Genomic DNA, 17,961 nt, shown 5'->3' with positions numbered 1-17,961 from the left:
TGCTCTCTGTGTGAGCCTTGCCTCCTGTGTGAGTCTTGCCCTCTGTGTGAGCCTTGCTGTCTGTGTGAGCCTTGCTCTCTGTGTGAGTCTTGCCCTCTGTGTGAGTCTTGCCCTCTGTGTGAGCCTTGCCTCCTGTGTGAGCCTTGCCCCCTGTGTGAGTCTTGTCCCCTGTGTGAGTCTTGCCCTCTGTGTGAGCCTTGCCTCCTGTGTGAGTCTTGCCCCCTGTGTGAGCCTTGCCTCCTGTGTGAGTCTTGCCCTCTGTGTGAGCCTTGCTCTCTGTGTGAGCCTTGCCTCCTGTGTGAGTCTTGCCCTCTGTGTGAGCCTTGCTGTCTGTGTGAGCCTTGCTGTCTGTGTGAGCCTTGCTCTCTGTGTGAGTCTTGTCCTCTGTGTGAGTCTTGCCCTCTGTGTGAGTCTTGCCTCCTGTGTGAGCCTTGCCCTCTGTGTGAGCCTTGCCCTCTGTGTGAGTCTTGCTCTCTGTGTGAGTCTTGTCCTCTGTGTGAGCCTTGCCCTCTGTGTGAGTCTTGCCCTCTGTGTGAGCCTTGCCTCCTGTGTGAGCCTTGCCTCCTGTGTGTGTCTTGCCCTCTGTGTGAGCCTTGCTCTCTGTGTGAGCCTTGCCTCCTGTGTGAGCCTTGCCTCCTGTGTGAGTCTTGCCCTCTGTGTGAGCCTTGCCCTCTGTGTGAGTCTTGTCCCCTGTGTGAGTCTTGTCCCCTGTGTGAGTCTTGCCCTCTGTGTGAGTCTTGCCCTCTGTGTGAGTCTTGCCCCCTGTGTGAGCCTTGCCTCCTGTGTGAGTCTTGCCCTCTGTGTGAGCCTTGCCCCCTGTGTGAGTCTTGCCCTCTGTGTGAGTCTTGCCCTCTGTGTGAGCCTTGCCCCCTGTGTGAGTCTTGCCCTCTGTGTGAGCCTTGCTCTCTGTGTGAGCCTTGCTCTCTGTGTGAGCCTTGCTCTCTGTGTGAGTCTTGCCCCCTGTGTGAGCCTTGCCTCCTGTGTGAGTCTTGCCCTCTGTGTGAGCCTTGCCCTCTGTGTGAGCTCTCCGAGGTTCCTGCGGGCCTCCATCCGGCCTCGCCCGAGGGGAGGTAAAGGCAGTGGCCCCTGCTCGGGAGACAGCTGTGCTTTCCCTCTGCTTTGTCCCGACGGACACACGAGCAGCCTGCAGCATCAGCGCCTTTGGGGGTCTGCTTCACTGAATGACGGTCTCCTACACGGTTGGACCCCTCACTTCTGAGGCAGCGACCTGCTCTCAGCAGAGCCAGGAGCCTGAGCAGCCACATGGGGCTGAGCAGTCAGGCAAGCAGCTCTCCTGGAGAAAGGCCACAGCTGGGACCCTGCGTCCCGAGGGTGGAGTGGAGGGGCTGGACGTGCCCATTGGCCAGGGCAGGGCGGGGCCGCCTGCTCCCTTTGCCCTCTAGGCTTTCCCTGGGCGCGCGGCCCTAGTGGCCTGTGGGAGCAGCGCCACAGCCTCTGACACCCCATCCTTGTGCCTTGCAGGGCAAAGTGCACCTGGAGCTGCGGCTGAGCGAGGTCATCACAGACACTGGGGTCGTCTGCCACAAGCTCGCCACACGGTAAGACGCGTCCTCACCAGAGAGCGAGCGCGCAGTGAGTGGCATGTCTGGCTCCCGAGGAGCACGCAGGGGTTTTCACACCAACACACAAGAATTTCCAGAGCCGGTGGCTGCCCAGGATGACACTGTTTAGAGGTTCTGGCCCCCCCGCCAGGATGACGCTGTTTAGAGGTTCTGGCCCCCCCGCCAGGATGACACTGTTTAGAGGTCCTGGCCCCCAGGATGATGCCGTTTTAGAGGTTGCCTCAGGATGATGCTGTTTTAGAAGTTCTGACCCCCTTCCAGGATGACGCTGTTTTAGGGGTCCTGGCCCCAGGATGACACTGTTTTAGGGGTCCTGGCCCCCAGGATGACACCGTTTTAGAGGTTGCCCCAGGATGATGCTGTTTTAGAAGTTCTGACCCCCTTACAGGATGACGCTGTTTTAGAGGTTCTGGGCCCCCAGGATGATGCTGTTTTAGAAGTCCTGGCTCCCAGATGACACTGTTTTAGGGGTCCTGGCCCCCAGGATGATGCTGTTTTAGGGGTCCTGGCCCCCAGGATGATGCTGTTTTAGAGGTCCTGGCCCCTAGGATGATGCTGTTTTAGGGGTCCTGGCCCCCAGGATGATGCTGTTTTAGGGGTCCTGGCTCCCAGATGATGCTGTTTTAGGGGTCCTGGCTCCCAGATGATGCTGTTTTAGGGGTCCTGGCCCCCAGGATGATGCTGTTTTAGGGGTCCTGGCTCCAGGATAATGCTGTTTTAGAAGTCCTGGCTCCCAGATGACACAGTTTTAGGGGTCCTGGCTCCCAGATGATGCTGTTTTAGGGGTCCTGGCTCCCAGATGACACAGTTTTAGGGGTCCTGGCCCCCAGGATGATGCTGTTTTAGAGATCCTGGCTCCCAGATGACACAGTTTTAGGGGTCCTGGCCCCCAGGATGATGCTGTTTTAGGGGTCCTGGCTCCCAGATGATGCTGTTTTAGGGGTCTTGGCCCCCCAGGATGACGCTGTTTTAGGGGTCCTGGCCCCCAGGATGACGCTGTTTTAGGGGTCCTGGCTCCCAGGATGATGCTGTTTTAGGGGTCCTGGCCCCCAGATGATGCTGTTTTAGAGATCCTGGCTCCCAGATGATGCTGTTTTAGGGGTCCTGGCTCCCAGATGATGCTGTTTTAGGGGTCCTGGCCCCCAGGATGATGCTGTTTTAGGGGTCCTGGCTCCAGGATAATGCTGTTTTAGGGGTCCTGGCCCCCCAGGATGACGCTGTTTTAGAAGTCCTGGCTCCCAGATGACACAGTTTTAGGGGTCCTGGCCCCCAGGATGATGCTGTTTTAGAGATCCTGGCTCCCAGATGACACAGTTTTAGGGGTCCTGGCCCCCAGGATGATGCTGTTTTAGGGGTCCTGGCTCCCAGATGATGCTGTTTTAGGGGTCTTGGCCCCCCAGGATGACGCTGTTTTAGGGGTCCTGGCCCCCAGGATGACGCTGTTTTAGGGGTCCTGGCTCCCAGATGATGCTGTTTTAGGGGTCCTGGCCCCCAGGATGATGCTGTTTTAGGGGTCCTGGCCCCCAGATGATGCTGTTTTAGGTGTCTTGGCCCCCCAGGATGATGCTGTTTTAGGGGTCCCGGCTCCCAGATGATGCTGTTTTAGGTGTCTTGGCCCCCCAGGATGACGCCGTTTTAGGGGTCCTGGCCCCAGGATGACACTGTTTTAGAGGTCCTGGCCCCCAGGATGACGCCGTTTTAGAGGTTGCCCCAGGATGACGCTGTTTTAGAGATCCTGGCTCCCAGATGACACTGTTTTAGGGGTCCTGGCTCCAGGATAATGCTGTTTTAGAAGTCCTGGCTCCCAGATGACACAGTTTTAGGGGTCCTGGCCCCTAGGATGATGCTGTTTTAGAGATCCTGGCTCCCAGATGACACAGTTTTAGGGGTCCTGGCTCCCAGATGATGCTGTTTTAGGGGTCCTGGCCCCCCAGGATGACGCTGTTTTAGGGGTCCTGGCTCCCAGATGATGCTGTTTTAGGGGTCTTGGCCCCCCAGGATGACGCTGTTTTAGGGGTCCTGGCCCCCAGGATGACGCTGTTTTAGGGGTCCTGGCTCCCAGATGATGCTGTTTTAGGGGTCCTGGCCCCCAGGATGATGCTGTTTTAGGGGTCCTGGCCCCCAGATGATGCTGTTTTAGGGGTCCTGGCTCCCAGATGATGCTGTTTTAGGGGTCCTGGCCCCCCAGGATGACGCTGTTTTAGGGGTCCTGGCCCCCAGGATGATGCTGTTTTAGGGGTCCTGGCCCCCAGATGATGCTGTTTTAGGGGTCCTGGCTCCCAGATGATGCTGTTTTAGGGGTCTTGGCCCCCCAGGATGACACTGTTTTAGGGGTCCTGTCCTCCAGGACGACACTGTTTTAGGGGTCCTGCACCCCGCCCCCCCGATGACGCTGCTTTAGATGTGCTGTCACACACTGCCGGCGTCCTCGCTAAAGCACATGCTCACCTTAGAGGTGTTGTTTTGGGCTTTTGCGAATGGCCAGCATCACACCGAGGCAGAATGGCTGGTGTGGCCCTCCTTGCCTTCCAGTGAGGAAACCGCATCTCACAGCTTGAACTCAGGCCTCCTGCCTGACCCAGAGCTGTCTCGCCATTCGCCCAGGTGTCTGCGCTCCCTCCTGACGCCGCCTCTGCTTCCCTCCTTAGCATCGTCGAGTGCCAGGGCCTCCCCATCGTGAATGGGCAATGTGACCCCTACGCCACCGTGACGCTGGCAGGACCCTTCAGGCAAGTTGCCTCACGCCTCAGGTTTCTGTTCTGGTCCTGGGGGGCTAGGGTCCAGCTCTGAAATCACGAGACCACTGCCTCATTTGGGAGGAGGCAGGAGGTTGCTCTTTGAGGTAGAATATGAATTTTTACTTCCTTTTGTTTTCTTTATTGCTCCAAAATTGCTTTGTAGAAAATGAAGCCTTCGTGCCCTTCACGCTGGGTATTTTTGGCTCAGTAAAGGTTCCTGATTTGCATACCATCTGGAGTTGGAGACCAGCAGAAATATTTATAAAATAAATAAAGGCAATAAGTGACTTGTGCGTTTGAGAGCTCGGTTTTGGCACTGAGAGACTTGGAATCAGCAGTGTTGTTTTAATCCCAGTTCTTTCTCACTTGATAACAGATCAGAAGCAAAGAAGACGAAAGTGAAGAGGAAGACCAACAACCCCCAGTTCGATGAAGTGTTTTATTTTGAGGTTGGTATCTTCGTGGGTCAACGTTAAGTGGAAAATCTGCACCCGAGACACGTTGGCAGAAAGTCTGGATCCAGAACGATCTCAGTCTCTTCCCTCTGGAAGTTCCTTCCGGAGAGGAACGAGCCCCGCCGTGGAAGTTCCTTCCAGAGAAGAGCGAGCCCGGCCGGCCGGCCCTGGGATCAGAATGATCTCAATCTCTTCCCTCTGAAAGTTCTTTCTGGAGAGAAGTGAGCCCTGCCGGCCGGCCCTGGGTTCCTTCCGGAGAGGAGCGAGCCCCACCGGCCGGCCCTGGGGATTGGACCCGTGGCCCCAGGACCTTCCCTCCTCTCCCAAGAGAGAAAGGTTATTCGTTGTCTCCCGAACTGGCCCAGATTTGAGTTAAAAGATGACAGATTAATGCTTTCCAAATTACCAGGACCTTGGGGGTTTTTGGTTTTTTGGCTGCTCTGCCCAAGCATCCCTGAGAGGCGGAAGGCTTGTTCCAGTGGAAATAGGCAGGGTTTTGAAACAAAGGGGAAAGGATTCAGACACAGAGATCCTCTCAGAACATGAAGCACCAAAATCCATGAAAAGGAGGGTGCAAGGGTGCACCTGGTGGAATGGGACCCCGTTTGGGATGGCTGCATCTCGTGGAGTGAGGACCTGCCATGTGGCCGGTGCGGTTTGGGGACGGCTGTGTGCAGGGCCTTTAGGCAGATGTTCTTCCCATCCACAAACGTTCTGGTGCACAGGCCCTGGAGATGTGAGGATGGATGAGGCCTCTGTGGCAAGAGCATGGCCAGTCACGCCTGAGGGGTGGGGCAGGCTCCCCTGAGCCATGATGGCTGAGTGGGGCTCGATGCATGCAGCTCTCAGGGGACCGTAGGAGAGTGGACCTACCGGTCAGTGGGTCCTGACTGAGCAGGACCCACTGGCACTGCTGAGGCTCGAAAGGGCCCCACAGGCAGAGGTGGGAACTTGGGTGTCCAAAGCCAGGGCCAGGCTTTCAGGGCCACTGTGAGGAGGGCTTTAGAGGTGGAATCTGTTCTCTGTCTCAAACGGAAGCCTCACTTATAGACAGGCAGAGAAGATGGTTTTGCCAGAGCGAGGGAAGGCAGGGAGCTGCCAGGCTCCCAGGGGGAGGGTGGGCCCTGTTGGAGGTGCAGGAGGCATGCAGCATGGACCGAGTTCCAGGTGGCAGCTCCCCCCGCCTTGGCTGCTGGCTCGGCTGCCACACACAGAGCTGTCATACTCACAGTGGGGTAGAGCTCGCCCACTGCCCGGCCACACACGGGTGCTCATCACGCTTGCAGTGTTCTCACGCTGTTTCTACCGTGTGCACTCCTGTTTCACTCTGTAAAGACGTGGGTCTCAGCCTACAGGAGCAATTTAGTGACCACAGACAGTCTGAAAACCGTGGTCTGCGTCACCACCTGTGGGGCTCCAGGGAAGACCTGGACCTCGCTGACCGCTGCTGTGCGGGATGCGCGGGGCCCTGCTCTTTGGGCTCTGTGACCTTTCACTCCGTCTCCTCCCCTTCCTTAGCAGTCGCAGACCTCTTTCACCAGGACCCTGTCTCTTTCGGCTTCAGCTGCTTCTGACCCAGCTGGAGGCTGAGCCCCGGGGAGGGAGCATGTCCCCCGCAGGCTGTGGTCAGACAGCCACCTACCGGGAGCAGACCCAGGAAAACAGATGTTCCGTTTCTATGGGAAGCAGCGTCTGTACCATTTTCTTCCAGGATAACAACTAGACACATTAAGGCCCTTTAACTCTCTAAATGAGATTAAATAATTTCATAAATTTGGTAGGAGCTGCCTTCATTCACTCAACACGTGTCAGGTGCCAGCACCGTGCTGGTGATCAGCTGATGATAAGATGTGGGAGAAAACAGAGGAGTCCAAGGCCACCACACCAGGCCAGCATGGGAGGGATGCAAACAGACAAGCCCCTACAATAGCTCCCGACCTGCCCTGCAGAGAGGGCATGAGGCAGGGGCACTGGGGGCTTCCTGAAGGAGGCATTGCCTGACCTGCCCTGCAGAGAGGGCGTGAGGCAGGAGCACTGGGGGCTTCCTGGAGGAGGCATTGCCTGACCTGAGTTTTATGAGATGGGGAAGTTGGGGGGAAGCAAATTTGAGGACAGTGGTGTGTAGGTCAGGAAGGAGGAGGCGTCAGCAGCCCCCAACCCGAAGCAGAGAACTGCCCCTGCGTGATCTTCACCTCAGTTTACCAATCAGGAAGTGCAAGCTCAGAGGTTAGGCAGTTTTAGCAACACGATTTTGGTATCAAACCCTACATCAGAACTTCGAGCTGAGAGCTCCTGAGCCAGCATCACGGCTGAGGACCGGAGAAGGTGGGGCAGGGCAGGAGGCCGGGCAGGAGGGAGCCCTTCTTGTAAACGCAGGTGACCTGGTGCACGGCTGATGGTGGTTAAATCGGAACTCCAGGTGGTAACCGACTGTGGTCTCCTGGAGCCTGTGGGTCGGCCTCCTGCTCTGCTGCAAGGGCCCTGCTGGCTGGCGGGGGGCGGTCCCGGAGCCTCGACCCTTCACGCCTTCACTCCGTTTCTGTTCTAAGGAACCCACAGTGCGGAGGTGTCAGGAGGAAGGTAGCAGCGTTTTGACTTTCCACCGTCTGACCCTCCCCGGAGTGCTGGGGTCTGTTCGGGGCCGGCCAGGTTCAGGCTCCACAGACCTCACGCGTTTCACTTCCTGTTGGCAAATAGAGCCTTGAGGTGGGGCCACGGGAGGGCGGTGCTGGCTTCGTCTCCACGGCAGAGGGGACCCTCCCTCCCTCACGGGGTGGCAGGCCCAGAGCAGGCGCAGGTGAGGGACATTTAGGTACCCAGAGCCCGGCACCCATCAGGAGCCGCTGGGAGAGTCCGGCCGTGGCCGTGAACAGCCTTGGGGCAGGTCTCACCTGGGTCTGCCCCTCCAGGGGCGCCGTGAGTAGGAAATGCTGGCACTCAGGAAGCCAGGCCTGAATCCCGAATCCCGCCTGGCGCCTTCCTGGTTGTGGCCCTTGAGTGGCGTGTGGGTAAGCGCAGAGGGTAGGGCAGCCCGGGGCCTAGGTCCGCATATACCCCCGCCTGGTGGCACCGCGGTCTCAGCGCTTTCTCTCTCGTCTGACTCCAGGTGACCCGGCCCTGTAGCTACAGCAAGAAGTCCCACTTTGACTTTGAGGAGGAAGACGTGGACAAGCTCGAAATCAGGTGAGAAAACCAGGCTCCGCATCCCCAACTTGGCAGTTTTCACCCAAACTCCTCAGCTCTTTTGTTCTTTGTTACTAAATATAGGGTCATAGATAGAAATGAATTTCCATTTTCTTGGTAATTTTCACAACAGGATGTTAGAAGTTGTAGCTGAAGTGACAGCCTGTGAGTGGTGTTAGGGCTCACCTTGCAATACCTGCGAAGAGGCGAAGGCCAGAGGTCGGTATCCCTCTGGCCGTAAGGCTGCATCCACCTGGAGTGACGGGGGCTGCAGCCGTTCTTAAGGTCTTGTTCTAAGCCCTCCGCCTTCCATGGGTTCAGGCCTCACTCAGAGGTCGCAGGGCCTGGCGGGGCAGCACGACGCCTGGCCCTGACCGAGCAGGACCCACTGGCACTGCTGAAACTCTCGGCTGGGCAGCCTCTGTGGAGACCCTGTCCCCTTTGACTCGAGTGAAACGCTCTCACCTGGCGTCCTGAGTTCATGTTTCCTGCGTATGGTCATAGAAGCTGCATCTTCAGCCTTTGCCCATGGAAACCCCACCGCCCTTTCCTGGCTCCTCAACGCCTCCCACGGGAAACGGGGAAATCACTTGTGGGTTCACGCAGGTCAGGACGCGATCTCAGGCCCAGGATTTAGAGAGCCTCACGATCCCGCTGACTCAGAGTTCTGGGGAGGGCGGGCGTCAGAATGTGCCCTTTACAAACCCCGGCGGGTTCCCTCCTCCCAGTGAAAATAAGCTGGATTCCTGTTTCTTTTTGAACGTAGCCTCTGTTCCTTCTGTACCAACAAATGCCTCCATTCCCTATGAAGAGGCAGATGAGCCTCCCCTGAAGCTTCCGAATCTTTCCATGCTGGACAGAGAAGGAAGGAAACGGCTCCCTCCTGACCCTCCCCAGCTGGCCCTGAGACCCCGAGCCTGGGATGCCCCCGAGCCTGGGATGTCCCCAAGCCTGGGCTGACCCCGAGCCTGGGATATCCCCCGAGCCTGGGATATCCCCCGAGCCTGGGATGCCTCCGAGCCTGGGATGCCCCTGAGCCTGGGATGCCCCCGAGCCTGGGCTGACCCCGAGCCTGGGATTCTCCCGAGCCTGGGATATCCCCCGAGCCTGGGATGCCCCCGAGCCTGGGATGCCCCCGAGCCTGGGCTGACCCTGAGCCTGGGATTCTCCCGAGCCTGGGATATCCCCCGAGCCTGGGATGCCCCTGAGCCTGGGATGTCCCCGAGCCTGGGCTGACCCCGAGCCTGGGCTGACCCCGAGCCTGAGATGTTCCCCGAGCCTGGGATGTTCCCCGAGCCTGGGATGTTCCCCGAGCCTGGGCTGACCCCGAGCCTGGGCTGACCCCGAGCCTGGGCTGACCCCGAGCCTGGGATTCTCCCAAGCCTGGGATGTCCCCGAGCCTGGGATGCCCCCGAGCCTGGGATGTTCCCCGAGCCTGGGATGTTCCCCGAGCCTGGGATGTTCCCCGAGCCTGGGATGTTCCCCGAGCCTGGGCTGACCCCGAGCCTGGGCTGACCCCGAGCCTGGGATATCCCCCGAGCCTGGGATGCCCCCGAGCCTGGGATGTTCCCCGAGCCTGGGATGTTCCCCGAGCCTGGGATGTTCCCCGAGCCTGGGCTGACCCCGAGCCTGGGCTGACCCCGAGCCTGGGATTCTCCCGAGCCTGGGATATCCCCCGAGCCTGGGATGCCCCTGAGCCTGGGATGTTCCCCGAGCCTGGGATGTCCCCGAGCCTGGGATGTCTCTGAGCCTGGGATGCACCTGCTTTCTTTAGGTCATTTTGGAGAATGTGCTGGCCATCAAATCCCTGGTCACGCTCCCTCCCAGGGGCTAACACTGCCCTGGGGGGACCCTTAATGGGACACGTGGAGCCGGTGCGTGGCTCAGGCCCTACAGCTGCTGGGAGGCGTGGTTTTGTGGTTGAGAACTGTAGGAATGTCCCTGATGTTATCGGTCAGATCCGTCCCCCATAGTTGTCTCCATCCTGAACCATAGAATGTCCCTGACGTGGTCAGTCAGATCCACCTCCTGAGGGGTCAGGGTCCTGAACCATAGAATGTCCCTGACGTGGTCGGTCAGATCTGCCTCCCCAGGGACTCACACCAGCCCCTTTTTCAAGAGAAGGAAGCGCCATCGTTGGTTTCTTTTTACACCAAGTTTTGAATTCAGGAGTGAAGTCCTAGTTATTAAATTTTTTAAAAGCACACAAAACATGTTTTAAATATTTCCCTTATTAAAGGCAAATGCGCCTGCCTGGCCGCTCGGCACATTTTTTTAAAGTGTCCATGGGCAGATCAGCGGTCCCCTCATGTTCCTTCTGAAAGGAATGCGCTGTGGGTTCCTGTGCAGCCTGTCAGCCCTCCCCGGCCCAGATGCCAGTGCCTCTGCGGTGCCACTGCCCTGCAGGATTCGCAAGGGTAACAAAATCCCCGGCCTTCTGGAATCTTCTCCCTCCAGGGGGATGCCCCGATGGCCACAGTGTGGTTAGGCCTGCCGAGTTTTAGCCCCCTGGGTAGGGCTGGCCACATGTAACTGTGTGGTTTCAGGCCCATGGGTAGGGCTGGCCACGCCTGACTTCAGGTGTTTCAGGCCTATGAGTGGGTCCTGGCCATGAGGGACTGGGTTACCAGCCCTGTAGACTTGTTGCAGCCGGGGATGCTGTATGTCTGTCAGAATTTCACAGCCCCAGGTCTGAGGGGACACGTACCATCCCACAGTAGGACAGAACATTAGTGGGAGCCGCTGCTGTGTTAGACGTTAGCAGAAGCTTCACAATGCTGGGCCTGCGGTAGTCACGGAGATTCGTGGACCATGCTGTGGTTTGTGGCCACAGTTTTCCCCCGGCTGTGGTGTGCATGGCCCCTGAATCCACTTTGTGCCCCTAGATCATGAGCAATCCATGGAGACAGGGTTCTACATGCAGGGGCAGGGCATTCACAAGAACCCAGTTTTGTTTTGAGGCACATTTTCATGTGACGAAAGCAGAGAGCCCCTGGATGTTGAATCGGGCAGCCTGTCCTCCATGGGCACCCTCCTCTCTACGGGCCCAAGTTCTCCATCATCCCCTGGATGTTGAATTGGGCAGCCCGACCTCCACGGGCACCCTCCTCTCTACGGGCCCAAGTTCTCCATCATCCCCTGGATGTTGAATTGGGCAGCCCGTCCTCCATGGGCACCCTCCTCTCTACGGGCCCAAGTTCTCCATCATCCCCTGCATTGAGCCCTGCAGATGGAGGCTGTTGGGCCGCATGCTGGGGCGGTGCGAGAGGCACACGCCGCAGGGCCCGGAGGATCTCACTTGCCCGCCGTGCACAGACTGCTGGTGCTGGGCCTGTTGTGGGCAAAGGGGACAGATGGTGCTGGAGCTGAGAGTGGCAGCAGCCACATAGCTCCTGGGTGCACACAGCAACTCCTGGCTCCCTCCTGGCACAGAGCCTGGGATCATGTAGCTCCTGGGTGCACGCAGCGACGCCCAGGCTCCCTCCTATCTAAGAGCCTGGGTCTGAGTCCGGGCCCATGGCCTTCCGCCTTCCTCTGCCTGCCCGTTACCACTGGGAGACACTCATCTTTATTCTAAAGCCACAGGCTGGTCTGACTTGTTTGAAATGTGCCCTGTGGGCTGAGCCTTGATGGAGACTCTGGGAGGCACTGCAGGCTCCATTCTGCTCCTGGGGGAACAAAGCGTGGCCTGTCATCTTTGCTCCACCCGGGCTGCCCGCCGTCAGCTAGAGCTGTACCGATGCTGTTTTTCAGAGTCGACCTCTGGAATGCCAGTAACCTGAAGTTTGGAGATGAATTCCTGGGAGAACTAAGGATCCCGTTGAAAGTCCTGCGGCAGTCCAGCTCCTACGAGGCGTGGTAAGATGATGTTGCACCTGCAGACTTCCGCATCTCTGAGAGCCACAAAAACACGTGCTGCCTCTGAGTGGAAAGGCACAGAGGCCACGTGTGCTGGTCCTCGGCTGTGCCCAGCACCCACCTGCTCTTATTTTGCATGTAGCTCTGAGGAGCTCTGGCTTGATGAGTTTCTGCCCCACAGCAGGTGAGAAATGGCAGGTGAGGAGAGGCAGCAGGGATCACACTGAGCAGGGACTCACAATGGCTGGCACCTCAAAACAAGACAGGGAACGTGGGTGAAAGCGGCCCTAAGCCACGGGCAGCTCACGGGGTCTGATCCTGGGCGAAAGTGGGACCGTGAGCCGTGAGCAGCTCGTGAGGTCTGATCCTGGGCGAAAGTGGGACCGTGAGCCGGGAGCAGCTCGTGGGGTCTGATCCTGGGTGAAAGCGGGGCCCTGAGCCGCGAGCAGCTCGTGAGGTCTGACACCAGTAGGGGAGGGCATCAGCAGCCGGTGCAGGAGCCCAGAATGCGCACACAGCAGGGCTGCGCCGCGGCTGCGCTCCGGGTCTTGTTCTCGGCCCTCGGCAGCACCTCCTGTTGAGGGCGCATTACAGGGTTCTCCACTCCCCTTTGCACATCTAGACCTCAGTGGTCGGCTCTGACCCAGAACCCACCCCAGGACATGTTGTGTGTTGCTGCCTCCTGCCTTTCTTTCCTGTTGTCTCCAGGTGCTTGGTGTTTTGGTGGAAGGAACAGGCCATTGTTTCATTTTATCTCCAGTTCATGTGTGTCCCTTAGTGACAGGCAGCTCCTGAGAGGGCCCGGAGTCACGGGAAGCGTGCACTCCCAGGCGTGGACTGTGTGCCGGGGCCTCACGCCCCATGTGTCCCTCTGCCATGTGTGAGGGCAGGTTTCTATCCCAGAAACTGTGAAACACGCGTGTCTTTTGATTCTATGAAGACGGCATGGGCACAGGCCCCCTGAGCTGAGTTAGGCTTCCTCCTATGCTGAACGAATCCCTGGCCCTGGTAGCCAAGGCAGCCACCACATACCCCAGAGAGCCCCAGGGTGCTAATGCCTCGGACACAGGCTCTACCCACCTGATGGGGGCTAATGCCTCAGACACAGGCTCCACCCACCTGACGGGGCTGCTAATGCCGCAGACACAGGCTCCACCCACCTGAGGGGGGCTAATGCCTCAGACCCAGGCTCCACCCACCTGAGGGGGGCTAATGCCTCAGACACAGGCTCCACCCACCTGACTGGGGCTAATGCCTCGGACACAGGCTCCACCCACCTGACGGGGCTGCTAATGCCTCGGACACAGGCTCCACCCACCTGACCGGGCTGCTAATGCCGCAGACACAGGCTCCACCCACCTGACCTGGCTGCTAATGCCGCAGACAGGCTCTACCCACCTGAGGGGGGCTAATGCGTCAGACCCAGGCTCCACCCACCTGACGGGGCTGCTAATGCGTCAGACACAGGCTCTACCCACCTGAGGGGGGCTAATGCCTCAGACAGGCTCTACCCACCTGACCGGGGCTAATGCCTCGGACACAGGCTCCACCCACCTGACCTGGCTGCTAATGCCTCGGACACAGGCTCCACCCACCTGACGGGGCTGCTAATGCGTCAGACACAGGCTCTACCCACCTGGCGGGGGCTAATGCCTCAGACAGGCTCTACCCACCTGACGGGGCTGCTAATGCGTCAGACACAGGCTCTACCCACCTGGCGGGGGCTAATGCCTCAGACAGGCTCTACCCACCTGACGGGGCTGCTAATGCGTCAGACACAGGCTCCACCCACCTGACGGGGCTGCTAATGCGTCAGACACAGGCTCCACCCACCTGAGGGGGGCTAATGCCTCAGACCCAGGCTCCACCCACCTGACGGGGCTGCTAATGCCTCAGACACAGGCTCTACCCACCTGACGGGGCTGCTAATGCCTCAGACACAGGCTCTACCCACCTGACCGGGGCTAATGCCTCAGACACAGGCTCCACCCACCTGATGGGGGGCGGGGCCTCGGACACAGGCTCCACCCACCTGAGAGCTTAGACTGCCTGGCCCACAAATGAGAGCAGAAGAGGGCTCCTGGGTGACTGCGTGGGGTAGAACCAAAGATGGAAGAATGTCCGGGCAGGAAACGTCTCTTACAATGACCAGGTGCCCAGGTGGCCTGCCAGGCTCACCAGCCCAAGTCCCCCACCCCGTGACATCGGGAGCCACGGCACGCTTTGGTTGAAATAATTTTCATTTCCACCTGCTGCTGACACTGCTGGGTGTGGGTCTTAGGGCGGGTCACTGACCACTTCTGTGCCGGTTCCCGGAAACCCGTTCCTGCCACGTTCCACCCCCTATCCCCCTCCGCGTTTCCCCCCTTGACTCCTGCGCCTTTGGCTCCAACACTTGCCTCCTGGGGATCCCCGGTGACCTGCCCTGCTGGGGGTCTTCGGTGGGGAGTCCCCAGGGGCTGCACTCTGAGGGGTCCTACAGGATCACCCTCCTGACCAGTTGACCTCAAGCAGGCAGCTGGGCTTCCCTGAGAGCTGCTCCTTGGCAGATGCAGCCTCATGCCTCCCCTTCATGTGTCCCTCCCACCCAGGTACTTCCTCCAGCCCCGGGACAATGGTAGCAAGAGCCTAAAGCCAGACGACCTGGGCTCCCTGCGGCTGAACGTGGTATACACGGAAGACCACGTGTTTTCTTCTGACTATTACAGCCCTCTGCGGGACCTGCTGTTGAAGTCTGCGGATGTGGAGGTGCTTGTCCACGCCGTGGCCTGTGGGTGTGGGCAGGACGTGCCACCTGCCTGGGGCCCCACCCTACACCCGGGCCCACCCCAGAGGGCACCTTCTCCCTGAGGGGGCCTTTCCCACGCCTCCCAGCCTGGCCTGTTTCCCGTCCAGATGCCTGGACCCCTTTGCTGGGGGCACTGGTCCGTCGACAGTTAGAGCCGTGGGAGCCTGGTGATGCTGAGGACTCTCCGGGTTGTTCGAGGGGGACCCCATCATCAGAGTCCCTCTACCGGCTCAGGGGCCCTAGAGCTGGCTGCATGTGGGGGTCGCTAGGAGGAGGTACAGACGCTCCTCCAAGGGTCCAGCCAAGCAGCAGCAAATGGGAAGTTTGGTGTTTTTGTGAATGTGTGTGTTTCTGTCTCAGCAAAGAGCCGTATCTATTGTGGCTGGAAGTGAGACCCCAGCCAAGGTGGGGACAGGCCTCTGGGGTTCCTGCACCCCGGGCCCTGGCACTGACCTCACCCCTCCCCGCAGCCCGTGTCAGCGTCTGCGGCCCACATCCTGGGCGAGGTTTGCCGGGAGAAGCAGGAGGCGGCCGTCCCGCTGGTGCGGCTCTTCCTACACTATGGCAGGGTGGTGCCCTTCATCAGTGCCATCGCCAGCGCGGAGGTGAAGCGTACCCAGTGAGTGCCCACCCTGCCCCGGGGGAGAGCGGCCTGGACCCGCTACAGGGATGGCAAGGTCGTCGCCAAGAACCGCGCGTCCTGGGGCAGGGCTTGAGGGAATTCAAGGGTCCCCAGAAACCATGTTGATTCAGGCTTTCTTTCACAGACCCAGTTAATGATTCTTTTTTTTTTTTGAAAGTCCCATTTGCCTTTGAAATCCCGGGTAGAGTGAATGAGTGGGGAGGGGAAATGGCTCCTGGGGCTCGAGGACAGCTCAGGTCCCCTCCCTGGGGCACTTTGGGAGCCCACAAAAATGGAGCACAGCTTCTCTCAGGACCTGCCTAATGGTGTTTCCAGACGCCCTGTTCTAGAAACATCCGGCTGCACCTGCAGCCACTGTAGCTGACAGGAGGGGTTTGCTTCTCTGCTGGCCCTTGGATTCTGCCAGGGTCTGGTGCTCAATTCTCTGCACAGGCAGAGGCCGCAGAGGGGGAGAGGACGGGAGGGCGAAGGCCAGCCAGGCTCCTCCTGAGCTGGTGGCCACGCAGGTAGCCGAATGGTTCCCTCTGGTAGTGTTGACACAGGACGGTTCCATGGCCAGGGCCTCCGAGCACCTGGCCTGGTTGTGCTCCTTGTAAAATGTCAGGAAGCCGACTGATGGGCGTGCACTGACCTCACAGCCCACAGGCAGGTGCTCGGGGCCAGGCTCTGCTCCGTCTGCACTTCCGCGTCCCCAGGAGACAAACACTGTCCCCATCGCCATTTCCCAGGGACCCCAACACCATCTTCCGAGGAAACTCACTGGCGTCCAAGTGCATCGACGAGACCATGAAGCTGGCAGGGATGCATTACCTGCACGTCACCCTGAAGCCCGCCATCGAGGAGGTGAGCACGGGGCCGAGAGTCCTCAGCATCAGGAGGCGTGGGGAGGATTTCCCCCGACAGAGGGCACTGCACTGAGATCCAGCCAGACCACGAGCTGGGCTTGAATGTCGGCCCCTCCGGCCTCGCCACAGGGATGCTGATTCATTCACTTTTATCAAGAGGATGTTCCCTGTGTACTCCAGAACCTTCCAAATTCTCCCAAATTAAAACTGTACATAAGAAAATCCACCACTCCACTAAGGAGAACATGCAAGAAGAACCTGGCTCTTCCCAGGGAGAACTTCTTTCTCCACATGTCCTGCAGTCCCCTGTGTCTGGGCCCTGGCTGCGTGGCATGTTTGAGCTGCACGCCCAGTCCTCACCCGACCCTCTGATGCCCACACACCCACTCCTCACGTGACCCTCTGATGCCCGCCAGGCTGTGCCCCCCATTTATGAGCGGGTTTGTAAACAGGTTCTTTGCAAATGTGAGAAAATTTAACATAGCATTCTGGTTTGCCCTGTGGGCAAAATCATGGCAGCATTTTGAAGTAAAAATATTATTAAAGCCCTGTGAGGCCTAGTCTGTGTGGGCTGGTGCACATCACTCCTGAGAAAGCCCGATTTGTCTGATCGCGGGCGCATATCACTCCCTGAGAGAGCCCGGCTCATCTGAACACGGGCGCATCGCTCCCTGAGAGAGCCCGGCTCGTCTGATCGCGGGCGCACATCACTCTCTGAGAAAACTCGGCAGCTCTGATCACAGGCGCATCACTTCCTGAGAGAGCCCGGCTTGTCTGATCGCGGCCATGGACTGGGCCCCGTGCCTAGTGTTTGCACCTGACCTCTCACTTGTCCCTCCGCAGCCAGTGACACAGGCCCAGGGTTGCCCCCTTGCAGCCGAGGCTCGAGACGACACCATCCCACGGTGGCCCTGCAGTCCGGCCTCACCGTGCCCCTCCGTGCCAGTGGCCGGGTTCGGGGCGCTGTCGCGGCATTTTCTGGATGAGGTTCAGGGTCTGCATCTCAGCCAGGCCTGAGACCCCTTCCACCCTCCCTGCCTGTGCCCCCGGAACCCACTCACAGAGCCCCGTCTTAAACCTCTCCCCAGATATGCCAGAGCCACAAACCCTGTGAAATCGACCCTGTGAAGTTGAAAGACGGAGAAAACCTCGAAAACAACATGGTAGGTTTTGTTCATGAACCAATCAAAGCCAGTCACCTGCTTGGGGTTTTTCAGCCGGTGGCTGCCTGGAAGCTCTGACTCACCCCGTGACCCCAGTTGGGGTGGGAGCAGGACCAGGCGTGGGGATACCTGCCTCACCCGGCTGCAGTACGCTGGCTGCACTACTGGGAGGCCTCAGCCACCACCTTTGGCCTGGCCTGTGTGCCCGGCTCTGCCCCATCTGTGGGGTCTGGCCTGCACACCCGGCTCTGCCTCCCCTGGAGTGATCCGGCCTGCACACCTGGCTCTGCCCCCTCTGTGGGGTCTGGCCTGCACACCCGGCTCTGCCTCCCCTGGGGCGTTCCAGTCTGCATGCCCCAGCTCTGCCCCACCTGGAGGGTCTGCCCTGCACACCCGGCTCTGCCTCCTCTGTGGGCGTCCCGGCCAGCTCTGCCTCCCCTGGAGTGATCCAGTCTGCACACCCGGCTCTGCCCCCTCTGTGGGGTCCGGCCTGCACATCCAGCTCTGCCCCCGCTGGAGGGTCTGCCCTGCACACCCAGCTTTGCCTCCCCTGGAGTGCTCCGGTCTGCATGCCCCAGCTCTGCTGCCTCTGTGGGGTCCGGCCTGCACACCCGGCTCTGCCCCCACTGGAGGGTCTGCCCTGCACACCCGGCTCTGCCTCCCCTGGACAATCCTGACCAGCTCTGCCTCCGCCCCGGCTCCTCC

General features: G+C 59.4%; 1 protein-coding gene across 5 annotated transcripts in view; it reads left to right on the top strand.

The window, feature by feature from the left end:
* Positions 1-17,961, top strand: part of RASA3 (RAS p21 protein activator 3) — a 155,063-nt gene that overhangs the window by 102,108 nt on the left and 34,994 nt on the right. For 3 of the 5 annotated variants that reach the window (XM_055360280.2, XM_063697607.1, XM_055360284.2), the window contains 9 exons: positions 1,483-1,559; positions 4,232-4,312; positions 4,698-4,770; positions 7,883-7,959; positions 11,713-11,817; positions 14,409-14,565; positions 15,076-15,224; positions 15,977-16,091; positions 17,182-17,256. In XM_055360280.2, the coding sequence (XP_055216255.1) occupies positions 1,483-1,559; positions 4,232-4,312; positions 4,698-4,770; positions 7,883-7,959; positions 11,713-11,817; positions 14,409-14,565; positions 15,076-15,224; positions 15,977-16,091; positions 17,182-17,256 (909 nt within the window). Of the gene's footprint in view, positions 1-1,011; positions 1,282-1,482; positions 1,560-4,231; positions 4,313-4,697; positions 4,771-7,882; positions 7,960-11,712; positions 11,818-14,408; positions 14,566-15,075; positions 15,225-15,976; positions 16,092-17,181; positions 17,257-17,961 lie in introns of those variants that run through there. The other 2 variants (XM_055360283.2, XM_055360282.2) reach the window with 2 other exon arrangements.

The sequence above is a fragment of the Gorilla gorilla genome, chromosome 14, assembly GCF_029281585.2.
Source record: "Gorilla gorilla gorilla isolate KB3781 chromosome 14, NHGRI_mGorGor1-v2.1_pri, whole genome shotgun sequence".
NCBI lineage: Eukaryota > Metazoa > Chordata > Mammalia > Primates > Hominidae > Gorilla > Gorilla gorilla.
The sequence above is the reverse complement of the archived record's forward strand: the minus strand, read 5'-3'. Positions and strand labels throughout refer to the sequence as shown.